General features: G+C 47.4%; 1 protein-coding gene across 4 annotated transcripts; it reads left to right on the top strand.

The window, feature by feature from the left end:
- Positions 1–2,537: 2,537 nt before the first annotated feature.
- mazb (MYC-associated zinc finger protein b (purine-binding transcription factor)) lies at positions 2,538–15,369 on the top strand. 4 transcript variants are annotated; one of them, XM_084322370.1, is made up of 7 exons: positions 2,538–3,442; positions 3,609–3,759; positions 4,204–4,310; positions 5,367–5,614; positions 8,447–8,519; positions 10,519–10,690; positions 12,870–15,369. In XM_084322370.1, the coding sequence occupies exons 1-7, from the start codon at positions 3,410–3,412 to the stop codon at positions 13,217–13,219; spliced, it is 1,134 nt and encodes a 377-aa protein (XP_084178496.1). In that variant the 5' UTR covers positions 2,538–3,409; the 3' UTR covers positions 13,220–15,369. The 4 variants fall into 4 exon arrangements, with proteins under 4 accessions (XP_084178496.1, XP_084178495.1, XP_084178494.1 ...); XM_084322369.1 differs by having other exon boundaries at positions 4,204–4,607; positions 8,447–8,468; XM_084322368.1 differs by having other exon boundaries at positions 4,204–4,607; positions 8,447–8,510.
- Positions 15,370–15,806: the final 437 nt, after the last annotated feature.

Raw genomic sequence — 15,806 nt, 5'->3', positions numbered from 1 at the left:
ACCAAAGGTGAATTGAAGGACACTATCCTAACACTATCCAAATCCATGTTAGGTCCCTATCACTGGACCTAACCCTAACCCCCAAGAGTAGGCCTCAAACTGGGCATGTCCTCTCACACCCCCCCCCCCCCCCCTAACCCTAACCCCCAAGAGTAGGCATCAAACTGGGCATGCCATCTCACACACACACCCCCTACCCAACACACCTCCTACCCAACCCCCCCCCCCCCCCCCCCCCCCCCCCACCTCCAATGTACAGTCCCCCCCACCTACCCAACCTCCTCCAATGTACAGTTTCTACGTCAAATGTATATACACTCTTTTCTGGACACTTTTTGTATCACAAACAGTACTGTATTTGCAAATCTGGTATGTCATAAATGTATAGATGTAGCAGTACTGTCTATCTGTATGTTGTGTGTGTCATATATGTTATGATGAATTGAAAATGGGGGACCCTGATGTAAACAAGACGAAAGTCTTTCTCTGGTCTGCATCCCCTTAACAATTGTATGTATTGAGCTGTACTGTACTGTACCCATTCTGCAATCTGTTAATAAAGTTTTCAATCAATCAATCAGTCTATCGCCCTGCTCTAAAGATAAACTCTAAGCATAACCGACTTCAAAAGAGGGCCTAAGCATAACCAGTTCGAAACAAGGCGGACATTAATAAAGTTTTCAATCAATCAATCAATTCCAGAGAAACGGGAACATGCGCCCTCTGGTGGCGACAGGGCGGTACTGACGGCAGGCGCCTCGTAGAGAACGATCAATGATTCATGAGCAATGGTGCATGCTTCTCAGGCCCGCTCTCTCTCTCTCAGCCCCCCCCTCTCTCCTCTCTCTCTTTCTTTCTCCCCCTCTCTCTACCATCTCTTGCTCGCCTTCTCGCAGGTCGTTGTTTAGCCTACTAAAGGGAGGTTCAGAAACAAAACACATGGGGTTTGAAAACCGCCCCCCCTCCCCTTGCTGTCTGTACAACTTCAGAACACCAGCTCAAGACAGTTCCCTGTTGTATAAACCTACTATACTTTTTGCTTGGTTGGAATCTAAAGTGCATGCGTGACTCCTTGTATAAACGTAAGACCGGCGGGTTGGTGACTCGGAAGAGATGTGGGTTTTTATGACAACATGCTGGTTTTTATTCAGGGGGTGGGGGGTCACTGGTGTTTAGGAAGAGGGGTGTCCCTCCCCTGGCTCAGAGGGAACAGCAGGACACTGGCTGAAGTCTTTTTTCTTATCAAATCGGGCCATTCCCATAAACTGGAGGCAGGGGGAGCAGGAAAGAAGGGTCTTTAACGGTGTATCATATGTGGGGGGAAGAAACGAGTAAAGGCAAAGTAATTACAAGAAAAAATGATAATAAATTGATATTAACACATGAAATTGTCTTCAGCTGATCTGTATGAATCGGTTATTATTATAGAGGCCTAATCATAATAATAATAATCATCCACATTCCTTTGGTTTGGTAATAAATCGTCCTTCATGAGGTCCAGGTTGTGTGTGTGTCGTCGTCGTCGTACCCCCCCCCCTCTCTCATCTTTGTCTCTCTTGATGTGTTATTGTGCCCTGTGTGGTCTATATCTGTCTCTCTGACATCATCATCATCATTATATCTCTAACTCCAGAGGATTCTGTGCGCCGCGTGCCTTTAAGACGCGCCTGTCATCCATCCGTTAACCCTTTCACTGCCACACGACAGAAGGTTAACCCCTTTTTACCATCACACTACCGACTGTCGCCGTCGGTTGTGTGATAGTAAAGGGTTAACCTTCTGTGTATTGTCGCAGTGAAAGGGTTAACCGTGTTGGCAGTGCGGCAGTGAAAGGAATGAATGTCATTCTCGCTTGTTTTCCTGCTGCCGCGGTGAGGAGCTGCATATAGCAAGCAACGCGAGAGAGATCTATTTCGGATGGTGTGTGTGTCATGTGTGTGTGTGCGCGCGTGCGCGAGGCAGCGGAGGGAGGGGGGGAGGGGGTGCAACTGTAGCGCATTTTCTGTCGGCCAAAACAAAACGTAAGCAGGGGAAGAGGCTAGACCACCGCAACACTTCCGGTATTTTGAGTTCATGGGAGAGCGGCGAAGGGGGGGGGGGGGTGGAGCGGGTGAATGAATGTTTATTAGAGCCTTGACGTAAGTGGTTGTAGCTACCTACCTACAAACACTTACGTCAAGGAAGGCTCTAATCAACATTCATTCACGCTCCCTCCCCCCCCCCCCCGCGATCTCCATGTAACGCGGAAGTGCAGCGGTCGATGGCGGCGCCAGTTCTAATTAACATTAAAATGCGCGCTCCCTCCCCCCCCCCTCACGATCTCCATGTAACGCGGAAGTGAAGTGGTCGACGGCGCGCGCCAGTTCTAATTAACAATTCACACGCGCTCCCTTCCCCCCTCCCCCCTCACACGATCTCCATGTAACGCGGAAGTACGCAGTCTATCCGCTCCTCCATCGAGAGACGGAAATGAAAGGGGGGTGTCCGTCCAGAGAGAAGAGAGAGAGAAACCCTATCCCTTTAAGAGCAAGTGGGACATAGCGGAGCGAGAGAAAAGGAGAGGAGGGGGAGAAGAAAGAGGAATTAAAAAAGAAAAGGAAGAAAGAGACACGGGGAGGGAGGAGGGAGAGCGAGCGAGCGATAAAAAAAGAAAGATGACATCCTCGCTCCTATTGAGCCGCCTTGGTGGTGGAGCGGGAGGAGCGGCGCGCCGCGGCCCGGGAGCGCAGCCCGTCTCCAGGGTCAGGGCTTGAATCCAACAGCGAGGCTTCGTGGCCTGTTGGGGGGAACATCGGAGAAAATAGATTCATAAATTAAAAGCATGATGAACTGCTCTTCTGTATGATCAAATGCGTTTACTGTAAACTCCTATAATACTTATCATTATTATGCGTAAAAATGCATTTGTGTTTCATGTGGAATGTATTATGTTTACAGCTTTAAAAAAATATATAATAACACTGATTACGTGCGATTTGCAAATGATTCCCGCTGTGATGATATATGCGTTTTTTTTTTATCATTATAGTTTGATCAATTAAACTTAGAAAGCAAAAAGTCCACAAGAGAATTATTAGGCCACTGCTGCCTGCTGGACCCCGAGCGGTTCTGTTCGCCCTGCCGCAGCCTCCTCCTCGCCGGACACGGCTGCGTGGATTCTAATTGATAGCATCGGTTTCCTCCTCAATGAGAAAACATGCTTTTGCAGAACTAATTGTTTCGAGTTCCTCCCCCCGAACCCCCCCCCCGTCGGCCGTCATTCGTGCTGCAGGGTAGGCGGCGGATTTCCCCTTTGCACCCATATGATCGCCTGCGGGGCGATCGAAAGAATGCAAAGTGAGCTCACTGTCGCATCTCAATCAGGACTACTTAGTTGACTTTGTAATCGCCATCATCGCTTTGTTGCAAAATGGATGCTGCTTGGAGCAATTTTCTCTTCCAGGTAAGCAGCCCTTTATTGATCTCTCTGGACCCTGTCCTGTCACACAAGAGTCTGTCCGGCGGTCCTTACAGCCGCGGCGTCTTGTGTTACAGTCAGTAGTAGCACCTCAAGATAATGCAGTGACTTCTATTTACATTTGGTGACGGCCTTGTGTTTACTTCTCCAGAATACTCCCACCCAAAACCAAGTGGAGGGGAGCCTCCAATCAGAGCTCATGCCCGTGCATACGAGCTCTCCCCAGACCCCACCCACAGAGCACATAGCCCAGCCCCCCTCCACGGTGGACACTGCTGCCCTCAGTGAGGAACCCATACCTGGTGAGAGAACTAGGAAGAGGAATCCTAGAAATGTCTTGGGAGTGTTTTGCCGGCTGCTCGTGTCCGTTTTGGAGAACGTTCGATGACACCGAGTGAGTGACCCCACTGACCCGCGATAACGCGTGGTATTCGACACAAGGGGCGACAGTGGCTCAGGAGGTAGAGTGGTAGTCGGAAGGTTCCCGGTTCGATTCCCGCTCCCCCCCCACTCCAGGCTGCGTGTCGGAAGTGTCCTTGAGCAAGACACTTAACCCTTAACTGCTCCCGATGAGCAGGTTGGCACCTTGCACGGTCGGTGTGTGAATGTGTGAGTGAATGGCTGAATGTGAGGAACAAAACTGTAAAGCGCTTTGGATAAAGGAGTTAAATGCACCATTTAACATGATTCTTCTCTCCCTCCCTCTCTCTCTCTCTCTCTCTCCCTCTCTCTCTTCCCCGGAGCAGTGAAGACTGTGTCCCGTCCCGCCCGCGTGCCCCACATCTGTGCCATCTGCAACAAGCAGTTTAAGAACAACTACAACCTGCGCCGCCACCAGTCGGTGCACACCGGGGTACGCATGAAGGACATGGCCAGGGAGCAGGCGGGGGGGGCGAAGGAGGGTGCGGCCGGCCAGGCGGCGGGGGCGGTCCCGTCCGCGATGAGGGTGGAGAGGCAGCACACGGTCCCCCTCTCCCTGCTGCACCTCTCCGCGCCTCCCCCCCCTCTCGCCCCGCCCGTCCTGCAGCAGCCACACCTGGGTAGTCAGGACGGCGCGGGGGTGTCCATGGCGAGCGTAGTGGCTACTAGTGTTAACCCCCATGCCCCGCCTCCTGCTGCTGTCGTCATGGCCACCGGGGCGACAGTACAGGTGGGTCAGGCTCTTCTGGAGATGGCTGTGGTGAAGTGACCTCCAGGACGGTGTTTCTCAAGGCTCTGGGGGGGGGGGGGGGGTCGTTTTCAATCAATCAAAGCCGCTAACTAACGTTAGCCGCTAACCGTGGGAACGCTCACAGCGAAGTGACTCCACGACACCAGTTCCATTAGTGGGGGGGGTATACTCCGGACCTACAACAAGCTAATAATAATTACACGTCGGCATCGGGGGGTCGTTCACACTGCCACCTGTTTGCGCTGAAAATTAACACTAGATATACTATATCTATGTCACTGGAGCAGCCTAGATGCCAACAGGGTTGTCTTGTCAGGAGGGTTTGAGAAACACTGTTCTGGAGCCCCAACCCCTCCCTGCATGGTGTTCCTGCACAACACGCTGCTCAGAGAACCACCTGCTGCACCCCAGTGGGAAACACTCCATACTACACATGAGTCAAATGCAGGAAATGCCTTGCGAGTGACTGAGTGAGTGAGTGAGTGAGTGAGTGAAGGACTTTGCATGACTTTTTCCCGCCACTAATTATTCTTCAGGTGTGATTTTTGTGTGTTTCTGCATGAACCCTGCAAATACGTTGGGGAAAAAATCGCTGAAATGTTGAGCAGGTCTTCAGTGTGACTGTGAGCTCCAGGCCGTAAAGTCTCTGTCTCTCTCTCTGTCCGTCTCTCTCTCTCTGTCCGTCTCTCTCTGTCCGTCTCTCTCTCTCTCTGTCCGTCTCCGTCTGTCCTCCTCCAGCGGCCATCCAACCCCAACCCCAACCCGGTGAGGAAGAACCACGCGTGCGAGACATGCGGCAAGGCCTTCCGGGACGTCTACCACCTGAACCGTCACCGGCTGTCCCACTCGGACGAGAAGCCCTTCTCCTGCCCCATCTGCCAGCAGCGCTTCAAGAGGAAGGACCGCATGAGCCACCACGTGCGCTCGCACCAGGGCGGCGTGGAGAAGCCCTACGTCTGCCCGCACTGCGCCAAGGCCTTCTCCAGGTGAGGCCGCGGGGCAGAGGCTAACCGCAGGAACTGTACCGCCCTGCGGAGGCTAACCGTAGTAACTATACTGCCCTGCAGAAGCTAACGCACTAACTATACTGCCCTGCAGAAGCTAACCGTAGTAACTATACTGCCCTGCAGAAGCTAACCGTAGTAACTATACTGCCCTGCAGAAGCTAACAGCAGTAACTATACTGCCCTGCAGAAGCTAACCGTAGTAACTATACTGCCCTGCAGAAGCTAACAGCAGTAACTATACTGCCCTGCAGAAGCTAACCGTAGTAACTATACTGCCCTGCAGAAGCTAACCGTAGTAACTATACTGCCCTGCAGAAGCTAACAGCAGTAACTATACTGCCCTGCAGGAGCTAACCGCAGTAACTATACTGCCCTGCAGAAGCTAACAGTAGTAACTATACTGCCCTGCAGAAGCTAACCGTAGTAACTATACTGCCCTGCAGAAGCTAACCGCAGGAACTATACTGCCCTGCAGAAGCTAACCACAGTAACTATACTGCCCTGCAGAAGCTAACAGCAGTAACTATACTGCCCTGCAGAAGCTAACAGCAGTAACTATACTGCCCTGCAGAAGCTAACCGTAGTAACTATACTGCCCTGCAGAAGCTAACCGCAGTAACTATACTGCCCTGCAGAAGCTAACAGCAGTAACTATACTGCCCTGCAGAAGCTAACAGCAGTAACTATACTGCCCTGCAGAAGCTAACCGCAGTAACTATACTGCCTTGCAGAGGCTAACAGTAGTAACTCTACTGCCCTGCAGAAGCTAACAGTAGTAACTATACTGCCCTGCAGAAGCTAACAGCAGTAACTATACTGCCCTGCAGAGGCTAACAGTAGTAACTCTACTGCCCTGCAGAAGCTAACAGTAGTAACTATACTGCCCTGCAGAAGCTAACCGTAGTAACTATACTGCCCTGCAGAAGCTAACGCACTAACTATACTGCCCTGCAGAAGCTAACCGCAGTAACTATACTGCCTTGCAGAAGCTAACCGTAGTAACTATACTGCCCTGCAGAAGCTAACGCACTAACTATACTGCCCTGCAGAAGCTAACCGCAGTAACTATACTGCCTTGCAGAAGCTAACCGTAGTAACTATACTGCCCTGCAGAAGCTAACCACAGTAACTATACTGCCCTGCAGAAGCTAACCGTAGTAACTATACTGCCCTGCAGAAGCTAACCACAGTAACTATACTGCCCTGCAGAAGCTAACCACAGTAACTATACTGCCCTGCAGAAGCTAACCGCAGTAACTATACTGCCCTGCAGAAGCTAACGCACTAACTATACTGCCCTGCAGAAGCTAACCGCAGTAACTATACTGCCTTGCAGAAGCTAACCGTAGTAACTATACTGCCCTGCAGAAGCTAACCGTAGTAACTATACTGCCCTGCAGAAGCTAACCACAGTAACTATACTGCCCTGCAGAAGCTAACCGCAGTAACTATAGCGACTCTGAACACCGCCATGTGCACTGCAGGGGGAAGGCAAACTAGTTTAGATTAGATTAAAATGTATTGTCATCATGCAGCACAAGTACAGTACAACGAAAAGAAGTTTGGCATCCAACCAGAGTGCAAATGTAACAGTAAAGTGCAACAGTAATGCAACAATGTACAGGTGATTAAACTGGGTATGAAATATATAAATTAGTACTACTGAGTAATAGTGCTAATAAGATGTATTTACAGAGTTGTACAGTGATGCAGGTATAAAGACACTATGGTAGTAAGTCATACTGGCCAGCAGCGTAACTAGTAAGAGTAGGTAAGGGAAATGTACATATAGTATCTACAGATATGTAAAAAGGATTATATGCAGGTATGTACAGACAGACGTGGATATATATATATATATATATATATATATATATATATATATATATATATATATATATATATATACACACACATGGTAAGAATAATACTGTATATAGATATACAGTAAAAAGCAAACAAGTGCTAAAAAAACATGCTCACTAGGTAACCCAAGGCACTGGCATTAGAGCCGGTATCTGTTACCCGGTGGGCTAGACGGGCCGCCCACTGCTCAGTACCGGGGAGACGGTCCTGGTTTACAGTATACGGTATATACTAGGGATGCTCGATATTGGCTTTTTTACCGATATACCGATATTGTACAGTCCAACTCTTAATTACCGATATCAACCGATATCACATTTTAATGCCGATATCGGCCGATAATATCGGTAGGCCGATAATATCGGACATCCCTAGTATATACAGTATGTAATGTATATAAATGTACTTGACAAATACAGGGTTTCCTTTTCCTAAAAATGTTTGCAGTGCCCCACGTGAACAAAACAACAACAACACATCCAACTGCCTGAAGAAGTAGCAGACGTTATTTCCCCTTAGAAAAAGTAGCAGATGTTATTTCCCATTAGAAGGAACCATTTAAAAAAAGATATACCCCCCCTTAGTGCAGTGACATCACATTACTGCCGTGTCTGAGTTGGCCTGAGAACATCTTGCTCAGGACATGTTTATATGTACATCCCGTTTCCAAATCCACCAAAAGCAAAGTGTGGATGAGCTTCTACTCTTGTGAGTACGAACCCTTTACCCTTTTTTAAGTGTTGAAATGTTGAACAAACATGACCTCTTCTAATATTCTCTCTGTCTCTCTTTCTCTGTCTCTGTCCCTCTTTCTCTCTGTCCCCCTCTCTCTCTCTGTCTGTCTCTGTCTTTCTCTCTCTCTGTGTCCTCTTTCTCTCTCTGTCTCTCCCCTCTCTCTCTCTGTCCATCTGTCTCTCTCTCTCTCTCTCTCTCTCTCTCTCTCAGGCCTGACCATCTCAACAGTCACGTAAGACAGGTCCACTCCTCCGAACGTCCCTTCAAGTGTCCGGTACTTGATGTTTGTGCTTTTTAATACCCTTCTACATTTCTATCACAGTGGAAAAGCATCACACAGCACCCTAACACCATGTACCCTGTACTCCAGATAATCCTAACACCATGTTCCATGTACCCTGTACTCCAGATCATCTTAACACTATGTACCCTGTACTCCAGATCATCCTAACACTATGTACCCTGTACTCCAGATCATCCTAACACTATGTACCCTGTACTCCAGATCATCCTAACACTATGTACCCTGTACTCCAGATCATCCTAACACTATGTACCCTGTACTCCAGATCATCCTAACACTATGTACCCTGTACTCCAGATCATCCTAACACTATGTACCCTGTACTCCAGATCATCCTAACACTATGTACCCTGTACTCCAGATCATCCTAACACTATGTTACCACGTACCCTGTACTCCAGATAATCCTAACACTATGTTACCACGTACCCTGTACTCCAGATAATGATAGATAATGTCTGATAAGGGTGTAATAATAATACATTTCAGATTCCATTTCCTCTTCCAGTGAATAAAAGAGGTATTGGTGATGAGATGTTAGATCATCAATACAGTGCGAGGCTGTAGTTCAGAGTGAACCTTGATCCATATTGATCCACACCGTCTAGGGCTGAATGATATCGAGTGGCAGTGCTGGAATAGTTGAGTCAGTAATTGTCCAAATATGACCTTTTCTCTTGGATTGAGTAGCAGGCGTCTGTGTCATTCAACAGAGAACAGGGCGGCCTGACTGTAGGACTGTAATGTAGGACTGTGGAGCTGTACTGTAGGACTGTAATGTAGGGCTGTACTGTAGGACTGTAATGTATGGCTGTAATGTAGGCTGTATGGCTGTAATGCAGGTTTAATGTAGGCTGTATGGCTGTAATGCAGGTTTAATGTAGGCTGTATGGCTGTAATGCAGGTTTAATGTAGGCTGTATGGCTGTAATGCAGGTTTAATGTAGGCTGTATGGCTGTAATGCAGGTTTAATGTAGGCTGTATGGCTGTAATGCAGGTTTAATGTAGGCTGTATGGCTGTAATGCAGGACTGTAATGTAGGCTGTATGGCTGTAATGTAGGCTGTATGACTGTAATGTGGGGCTGTAATGTAGGACTAATGTAGGGCTGTAGGTGTAGGGCTGTAATGTAGGACTGTAATGCAAGACTGTAGGACTGTAATGTAGGACTGTAATGTAAGACTGTAGGACTGTAATGTAGGACTGTAGGGCTGTAATGTAGGCCTGTAGGGCTGTAATGTAGGACTGTAATGTAGACTGTATGACTAATGCAGGACTGTAATGTAGGACTGTAATGTAGACTGTGACTGTAATGTAGGCTGTGGGGCTGTAATGTAGGCTTTGGGGCTGTAATGTAGGCTGTTTGACTAATGCAGGACTGTAATGTAGACTGTATGACTAATGCAGGACTGTAATGTAGGGCTGTAATGTAGAACTGTAGGACTGTAATGTAGGACTGTAATGTAGGACTAGGACTGTAGGACTGTAATGTAGGACTGTAATGTAGGACTGTAATGTAAGACTAGGACTGTAATGTAGGACTGTAATGTAAGACTAGGACTGTAGGACTGTAATGTAAGACTGTAGGACTGTAATGTAGGACTGTAGGGCTGTAATGTAAGACTAGGACTGTAGGACTGTAATGTAGGACTGTAATGTAAGACTAGGACTGTAGGACTGTAATGTAAGACTAGGACTGTAGGACTGTAATGTAAGACTGTAGGACTGTAATGTAGGACTGTAGGGCTGTAATGTAAGACTGTAATGTAAGACTGTAGGACTGTAATGTAGGACTGTAGGGCTGTAATGTAAGACTGTAATGTAAGACTGTAGGACTGTAATGTAGGTCTGTAATGTAGGGCTGTATTTGGTCATATGATGGCCTCTGAATATCTCATTCTCATGGACAGCCTCTTACTTCTCGGCGGCGTGGAATGAACTGGTAATCCATCATTTATCCTTGCTCTCCGCTCACTCAGACCTGCGAGTCCAGCTTCGCCACCAAGGACCGCCTGCGCGCCCACATGATCCGGCACGAGGAGAAGGTGCCCTGCCACATCTGCGGCAAGCTGCTGTCTGCCGCCTACATCACGGATCACATGAGAGTGCACAACCAATCACAGCACCACGCCTGCCACCTCTGTAACCGCAGTACGTACTTCCTTATCCCTCGGATTGTTGAGGCTTCGCAAGTCTTTGAGTAGCAATGCCAGCTTTTATAACGGTAGAGGTAGCACACACGGATCTGTTGGGTATTCGACGTTGGAACTATACGACTTTGGTGTGTAACTATATGACGTTGGTGTAGAACTATAAATCTTTGGTGTATAACTATACGACTTTGGTTTAGAACTATTCGACTTTGGTCTAGAACTATACATCTTTGGTCTAGAACTATATGTCTTTGGTCTAGAACTATACATCTTTGGTCTAGAACAGGAGTTCTCAAAGTTTTTATGACTGAGGGCCAATTCAGGGATCCAACATTGGACTGAGGGCCGCCCCCTCCCGGAACCTACATCTCGGGTCAAACTTTTGATCTTGCAAAAAATTTCAATGTCTGAGATCGCTAGCTAACGTACCTGCAATGATGATGTAACGTTGCAAGTCGTACACTCGCAAGATGCCTAGTTACCAGTAGCCTAGTAGTTACCAGTAGCCTAGTTACCGGTAGCCTGGTTACCGGTCACCTAGTTACCAGTAGCTTAGTTACCAGTAGCCTAGCAAGCTTTCAACACGCTCTCAAACTTGACAGCTTAGCCCAGGGAAATGAATGGAAGCGGATACAAACCACTAGCCTAGCTGTTGGTCAAAAACACCTTTCCCAGAGTTTTAAGCTAGGCCAGCTGGTCCGTATCCACTTCCGTTCATTTGTGCTAACCTAGGCTAGCTTGCAGCCGGATAGCTTTCTACCAAACGCATGGAGAGGAAACTGGTATAGATCTTCTTGTCTGACTCTGGAGAAGACGGTGAGAGCGTTTCCCATAATGTTAGTCTCTTCCTTTTAACGTGATATTTAGCTTGTATCTAAAACGCATGCAATTACAGTAAAACACAGTTCTATGGGTCATTTCTCCACGACTGAACCTAAAGAAGAACCCATAGAAATAATAACTTAATTTTATATAGCGCCTTTCAGAAGACCCAAGGTCGCTTTACATGGGGGGGGGGGGGGGGGGGGGGAAATAACAAAAGTAGCTAACATAGTGGACAGACACAACATACAAAGTGAGAAATTAGGGGTTAAAGGCCAAGTTGAAGAGGTGGGTTTTAGGATATCATTCCACTCTGAGAGCACCCACCTCCCATTTGTGGAGGGTCTGAATCAAATCAAATGTATTTGTAAGGCCAGACGACACACGTTAATGTCCCCATGGGCCATTAGCACAAGATATTCCTTCTGACGTGCCGTTACACCTGGGACGCCTTGTTTCTCCAAACCACAGACATCTAATCCAACGTGTCTAGTTCCTGAGTAATGATGGACACATGCGACAGTGGGAGGTAGAGAGGTAGAGCAGTCATCTGGTAATCCAGAGGGTCCCAGTTCGACTCCCGCTCCTCCCGGACAGTGCGTCGAAGTGTCCTTGAGCGAGACACTTAGACCCCTTATTGCTCCCGATGAGCAGGTCGGCACCTTGCGTGGTCGCCTCCGCCGTCTGTGTGTGAATGTGTGAGTGAATGGGTCAAATGTGAGGAACAAATTGTACCACAACCACAACCCTCACTGCCGGATGAGCTGAATGAGTTCTGCGTCTGCTTCGATGTCCCCCACACCAACCAACCGCTTTGGATAAATGAGATATATAAATGCACCATATACTGTACCTCTTTTTCTCTTTTATCCAAAGTGCTTTACAATTTGTTTGCATTCACTTGCACATTCTCTCGCACATTCACACACACACACGCACCGAAGGCGGGGGCGACCATGCAAGGTGTGCCGACCTGCTCATCGGGAGCAGTTAGGGGGTTTTGCTTTGTCTTGCTCAAGGACACTATACCATTTATCATTTGCATGCAATTACACTGAAACACGATCTCAGCCGCATTAACCCTTTCACTACCACACTACAGAAGGTTAACCCTTTACTATCACACTACAGACCGTCTGTAGTGTGGTAGTGAAAGGGTTAATCCTTTGTCACGTGGCAGTGAAAGGGTTAACCTTCTGTATTGTCGCAGTGAACGGGTTAACCGTTTGGTAGTGCGGCAGTGAAATGGTTAAGTGTCTTGCTCAAGGACACTATCATTTACATGCAATTACACTGAAACACGATCTCGGCCACATTAAGACCTCCCTCTCCACCCTCCCCCTCCCCCTCCCCAGGCTTCACCACGCTGACCTACCTGCGGGTCCACGCCCAGAAGCACCACGGCCAGGAGTGGAAGGACGGCGCGGGGGGCTTCGGCAGCACCACGTCCGGGGGCATCCTGGTCTGCCACCTGTGCGGCATCCACTGCAAGACGCCCACGCAGCTCCAGGGCCACATGGGGACCCACGGCCAGGGCGCGCCCAGCCCAGGGGGGGCCTCCGGCGGTGGCGCCAGCAGCTCCTCCGGCTCCCTCGGCAACATGGTGACGGTGGCGCCCAACACCGTCTACGTCAGCAGCGGCAACACAGTGGAGCTGCTGGTCACGGACTGCTCCAGCATCGCCCAGCCACAGCCTCACAGTTAGCGGGCGCGGGGTCGAGCGGGGGTCACCGAACCCTCACGTCTGGGGGCGGAGATGCGGTGAACTTAGATGCTGATCTAGGCTCCGCGCAATCCCCCATCCCTCTCCACTAATGGTTAAGGTTTGGAATCGGGTGGGGGGGGGGAGCTGATCTCTAGTCAGTGCTTAAGGACAACTTCACCCCTCGGTGGTGGTGGTGGGGGGGGGGGGTACTGTAATGTGGAGGAGAAAAGGACAGAGTTACATTATTAGAGTAGCGAAGACATTTTGGTCGTCAGGCGAGGAGGGGGCTCTGCGCGGCAACAGCAGGGTCGTGGACACTAACCGACGGCGAATATAAACGCGTCGTCCAAATACAACTGGAGGCTCCCTCGTTTTCCGGACTCCAGTGAAACTGTGGAATTGTGATACATCTACTGTATTACTCTCCGTCCTCAAACCCCCCCCCCCCCCCCCCCCCCCTCTTTCCCCAACTCTGGCAATGGCTACTCTGCTCTGTGTGTACCAAGTACTGTATATCTCACACCAGCTGTTCATCTGACCTCCATTTGTAGCTCACTTACTGAGAATCCAAATGGCTCGTGTTTTAAAGAAGTCACAGGGTGAGAATTACTGTAGGAGGAATCGAATAATGGGTTTAGAATAAGAGATAAAAACACAACACAGGACGGTAGGTGTGAACAGGACGCACAAGCTAGCATGTTAGCCTGCTAGCGTCCGTTGTTTCTGACGAAGATGAAACACTGCCTTTGATTAGGAGTCTCAGAGGGGGAGTATTTTTGGATCAGGAGACGAGACCGTACAGTAGGTTGTGGTCATCACAAACGGTTGTGGGATGTATTGTGTGGACGTGTTACTGAAGGGTACAGCGGGACGACAAAAAGAAAAACACGTTAGCCGAGTTGCGTTCAGGAGTGTCGAGCACCTTAAGTAGTTTATGTTTGATTCAGTGAGGGTCCGTGTGTTTTGGAACAGATCTCTTGGATTGTCTTCTGCTCTGTGTCTTCCTCTCTGGGTCCAGCCATGTTTCACAAACAACGAAAACTCATCACCGCTATTCACCGGTTCAGCTTCTGACTTGGCAATTCTTCGGACGCCTGGAAAAAAAATAGAAAAACTACCTTTTGCATGAAAGTAAGCTAGCTAAAATCCTGCTTATAATTAGGGAGTTGTCACGTGGCAAAAAAAGAGAGTTTTTAGCAGTCCCAGTAAGTTAGTTGGTTGTAAAACGAAAAAACTAAAATATTTTGAGAGTCGAGTGTCGATTTTATTCAAAAGGAACTGTACCATTGTTGGCCATTTATCTGATTGTAACTGTCATTGCCATAGTCGTTTTGTTTTCTTTCAATGTATCAGTCCGACATGTGAAACCCATGCATTAGATTTTAGTCCTCTTAACACCATGTACAGCACATGCAGCGCTCTGAACGCGGCGTCATATTACTGCTCCCCATGGATTCATGAGAAGAACGTCACTTGTCTTTGGATATTTTTGGTTGTTTTCCTATTTTTATTTTTATTTTATTTTTTGTTTTATTGTGATTGTGTGATGTCAAAGGAAGGGCTTTTAAAGTCACAGGTCAGGCAGGTAAGTGTATCCAGGAGGTTGTAAAATTCGACGACGCCACCTGCTATGCTTTTAAACAAATCCTGGTTTTGTACTGGAGTGCTTCATTTTAATCAGTTTAGTGTTCGTATGTTACCTTGAAATTCGTAGAATACTTTCTTCTTCTTTTTATTTGATTTTTTTTCTGAGATTTGTTCTTCCTGTTGAGAAAAGTAGTGATTTAATAAACTTAATTTTTTAGTTTTTTTTCTGCATTAAAACTAAGAAAAAGATAATACCTCTACTCATAGGAACCTGTACAGCTCTTGCGATACATCTTAATGCCTTATCGTACTCAAACTGCATTTTAATTCTTTTATTCTGAACTATTTTAAATCTTAGTCATGGATTCATTAAGAATATTAATGGGATGTATTTATATTTATATTTTTATATTTCTCAACAGTATGCATGTCTATGAACAGTTGTTAGAGCAAACAATTTAAAAAATAAAATCAATGCTTACCACGGTCATACATATTATTATTTTGTAGATGAAGTAGAGTTCATGTTATTATTTTGTAATTTTGACTATTAAAACTAAGGAGTAAACAGAAAAAATTGTGTGCTCATTGGTTCATCTCATTGGTTTATCTGCTTCTGTAGAAAAACTAGGCGGGTTTATGGGCGCGTCTGGAACGGTTTCCGAGTCAAAAGATTAAGGTGTCAAAACATTTAATTTAATTTCAAACCTTTATTTAAACTCGAAGGGCAACTGAGGTTTCCCTCATTTACAGTCACGTTGAGTGTACTTACAGAGATAAGCAACAAAAACTAAACATAAAATCATAACAAGACGAGGCGAAGAGCAAGGATAAATCAATTAAAACATGTACAACTTGATTGACAAAGGTTGGGGATCAAGGTGTTAAACTCTGCAACAGAGGGGAGAATCTCAAGCTTTAAGGGCTGTTGGGAGTTCATTCCATGAGCTAGAGGGGCATCATAGAAAAATGCAGACCCTGTTCAGAGCAAACTGAGGGA

This window comes from Notolepis coatsorum (assembly GCF_963971535.1).
Source record: "Notolepis coatsorum genome assembly, chromosome: 10".
Classification (NCBI taxonomy): Eukaryota; Metazoa; Chordata; class Actinopteri; order Aulopiformes; family Paralepididae; genus Notolepis; species Notolepis coatsorum.
Note: the sequence above shows the minus strand (reverse complement) of the source record. Positions and strands in the feature narration are given on the sequence as shown.

Excerpts from the sequence above, each read along its gene's own strand:
- mazb (XM_084322367.1), top strand. The coding sequence starts at position 3,410 with ATGGATGCTGCTTGGAGCAATTTTCTCTTCCAG. Across the intron at positions 4,608-5,366 it reads CCACCGGGGCGACAGTACAG|CGGCCATCCAACCCCAACCC; the intron begins GTGGGTCAGGCT and ends GTCCTCCTCCAG. Across the intron at positions 8,520-10,518 it reads TCAAGTGTCCGGTACTTGAT|ACCTGCGAGTCCAGCTTCGC; the intron begins GTTTGTGCTTTT and ends CCGCTCACTCAG.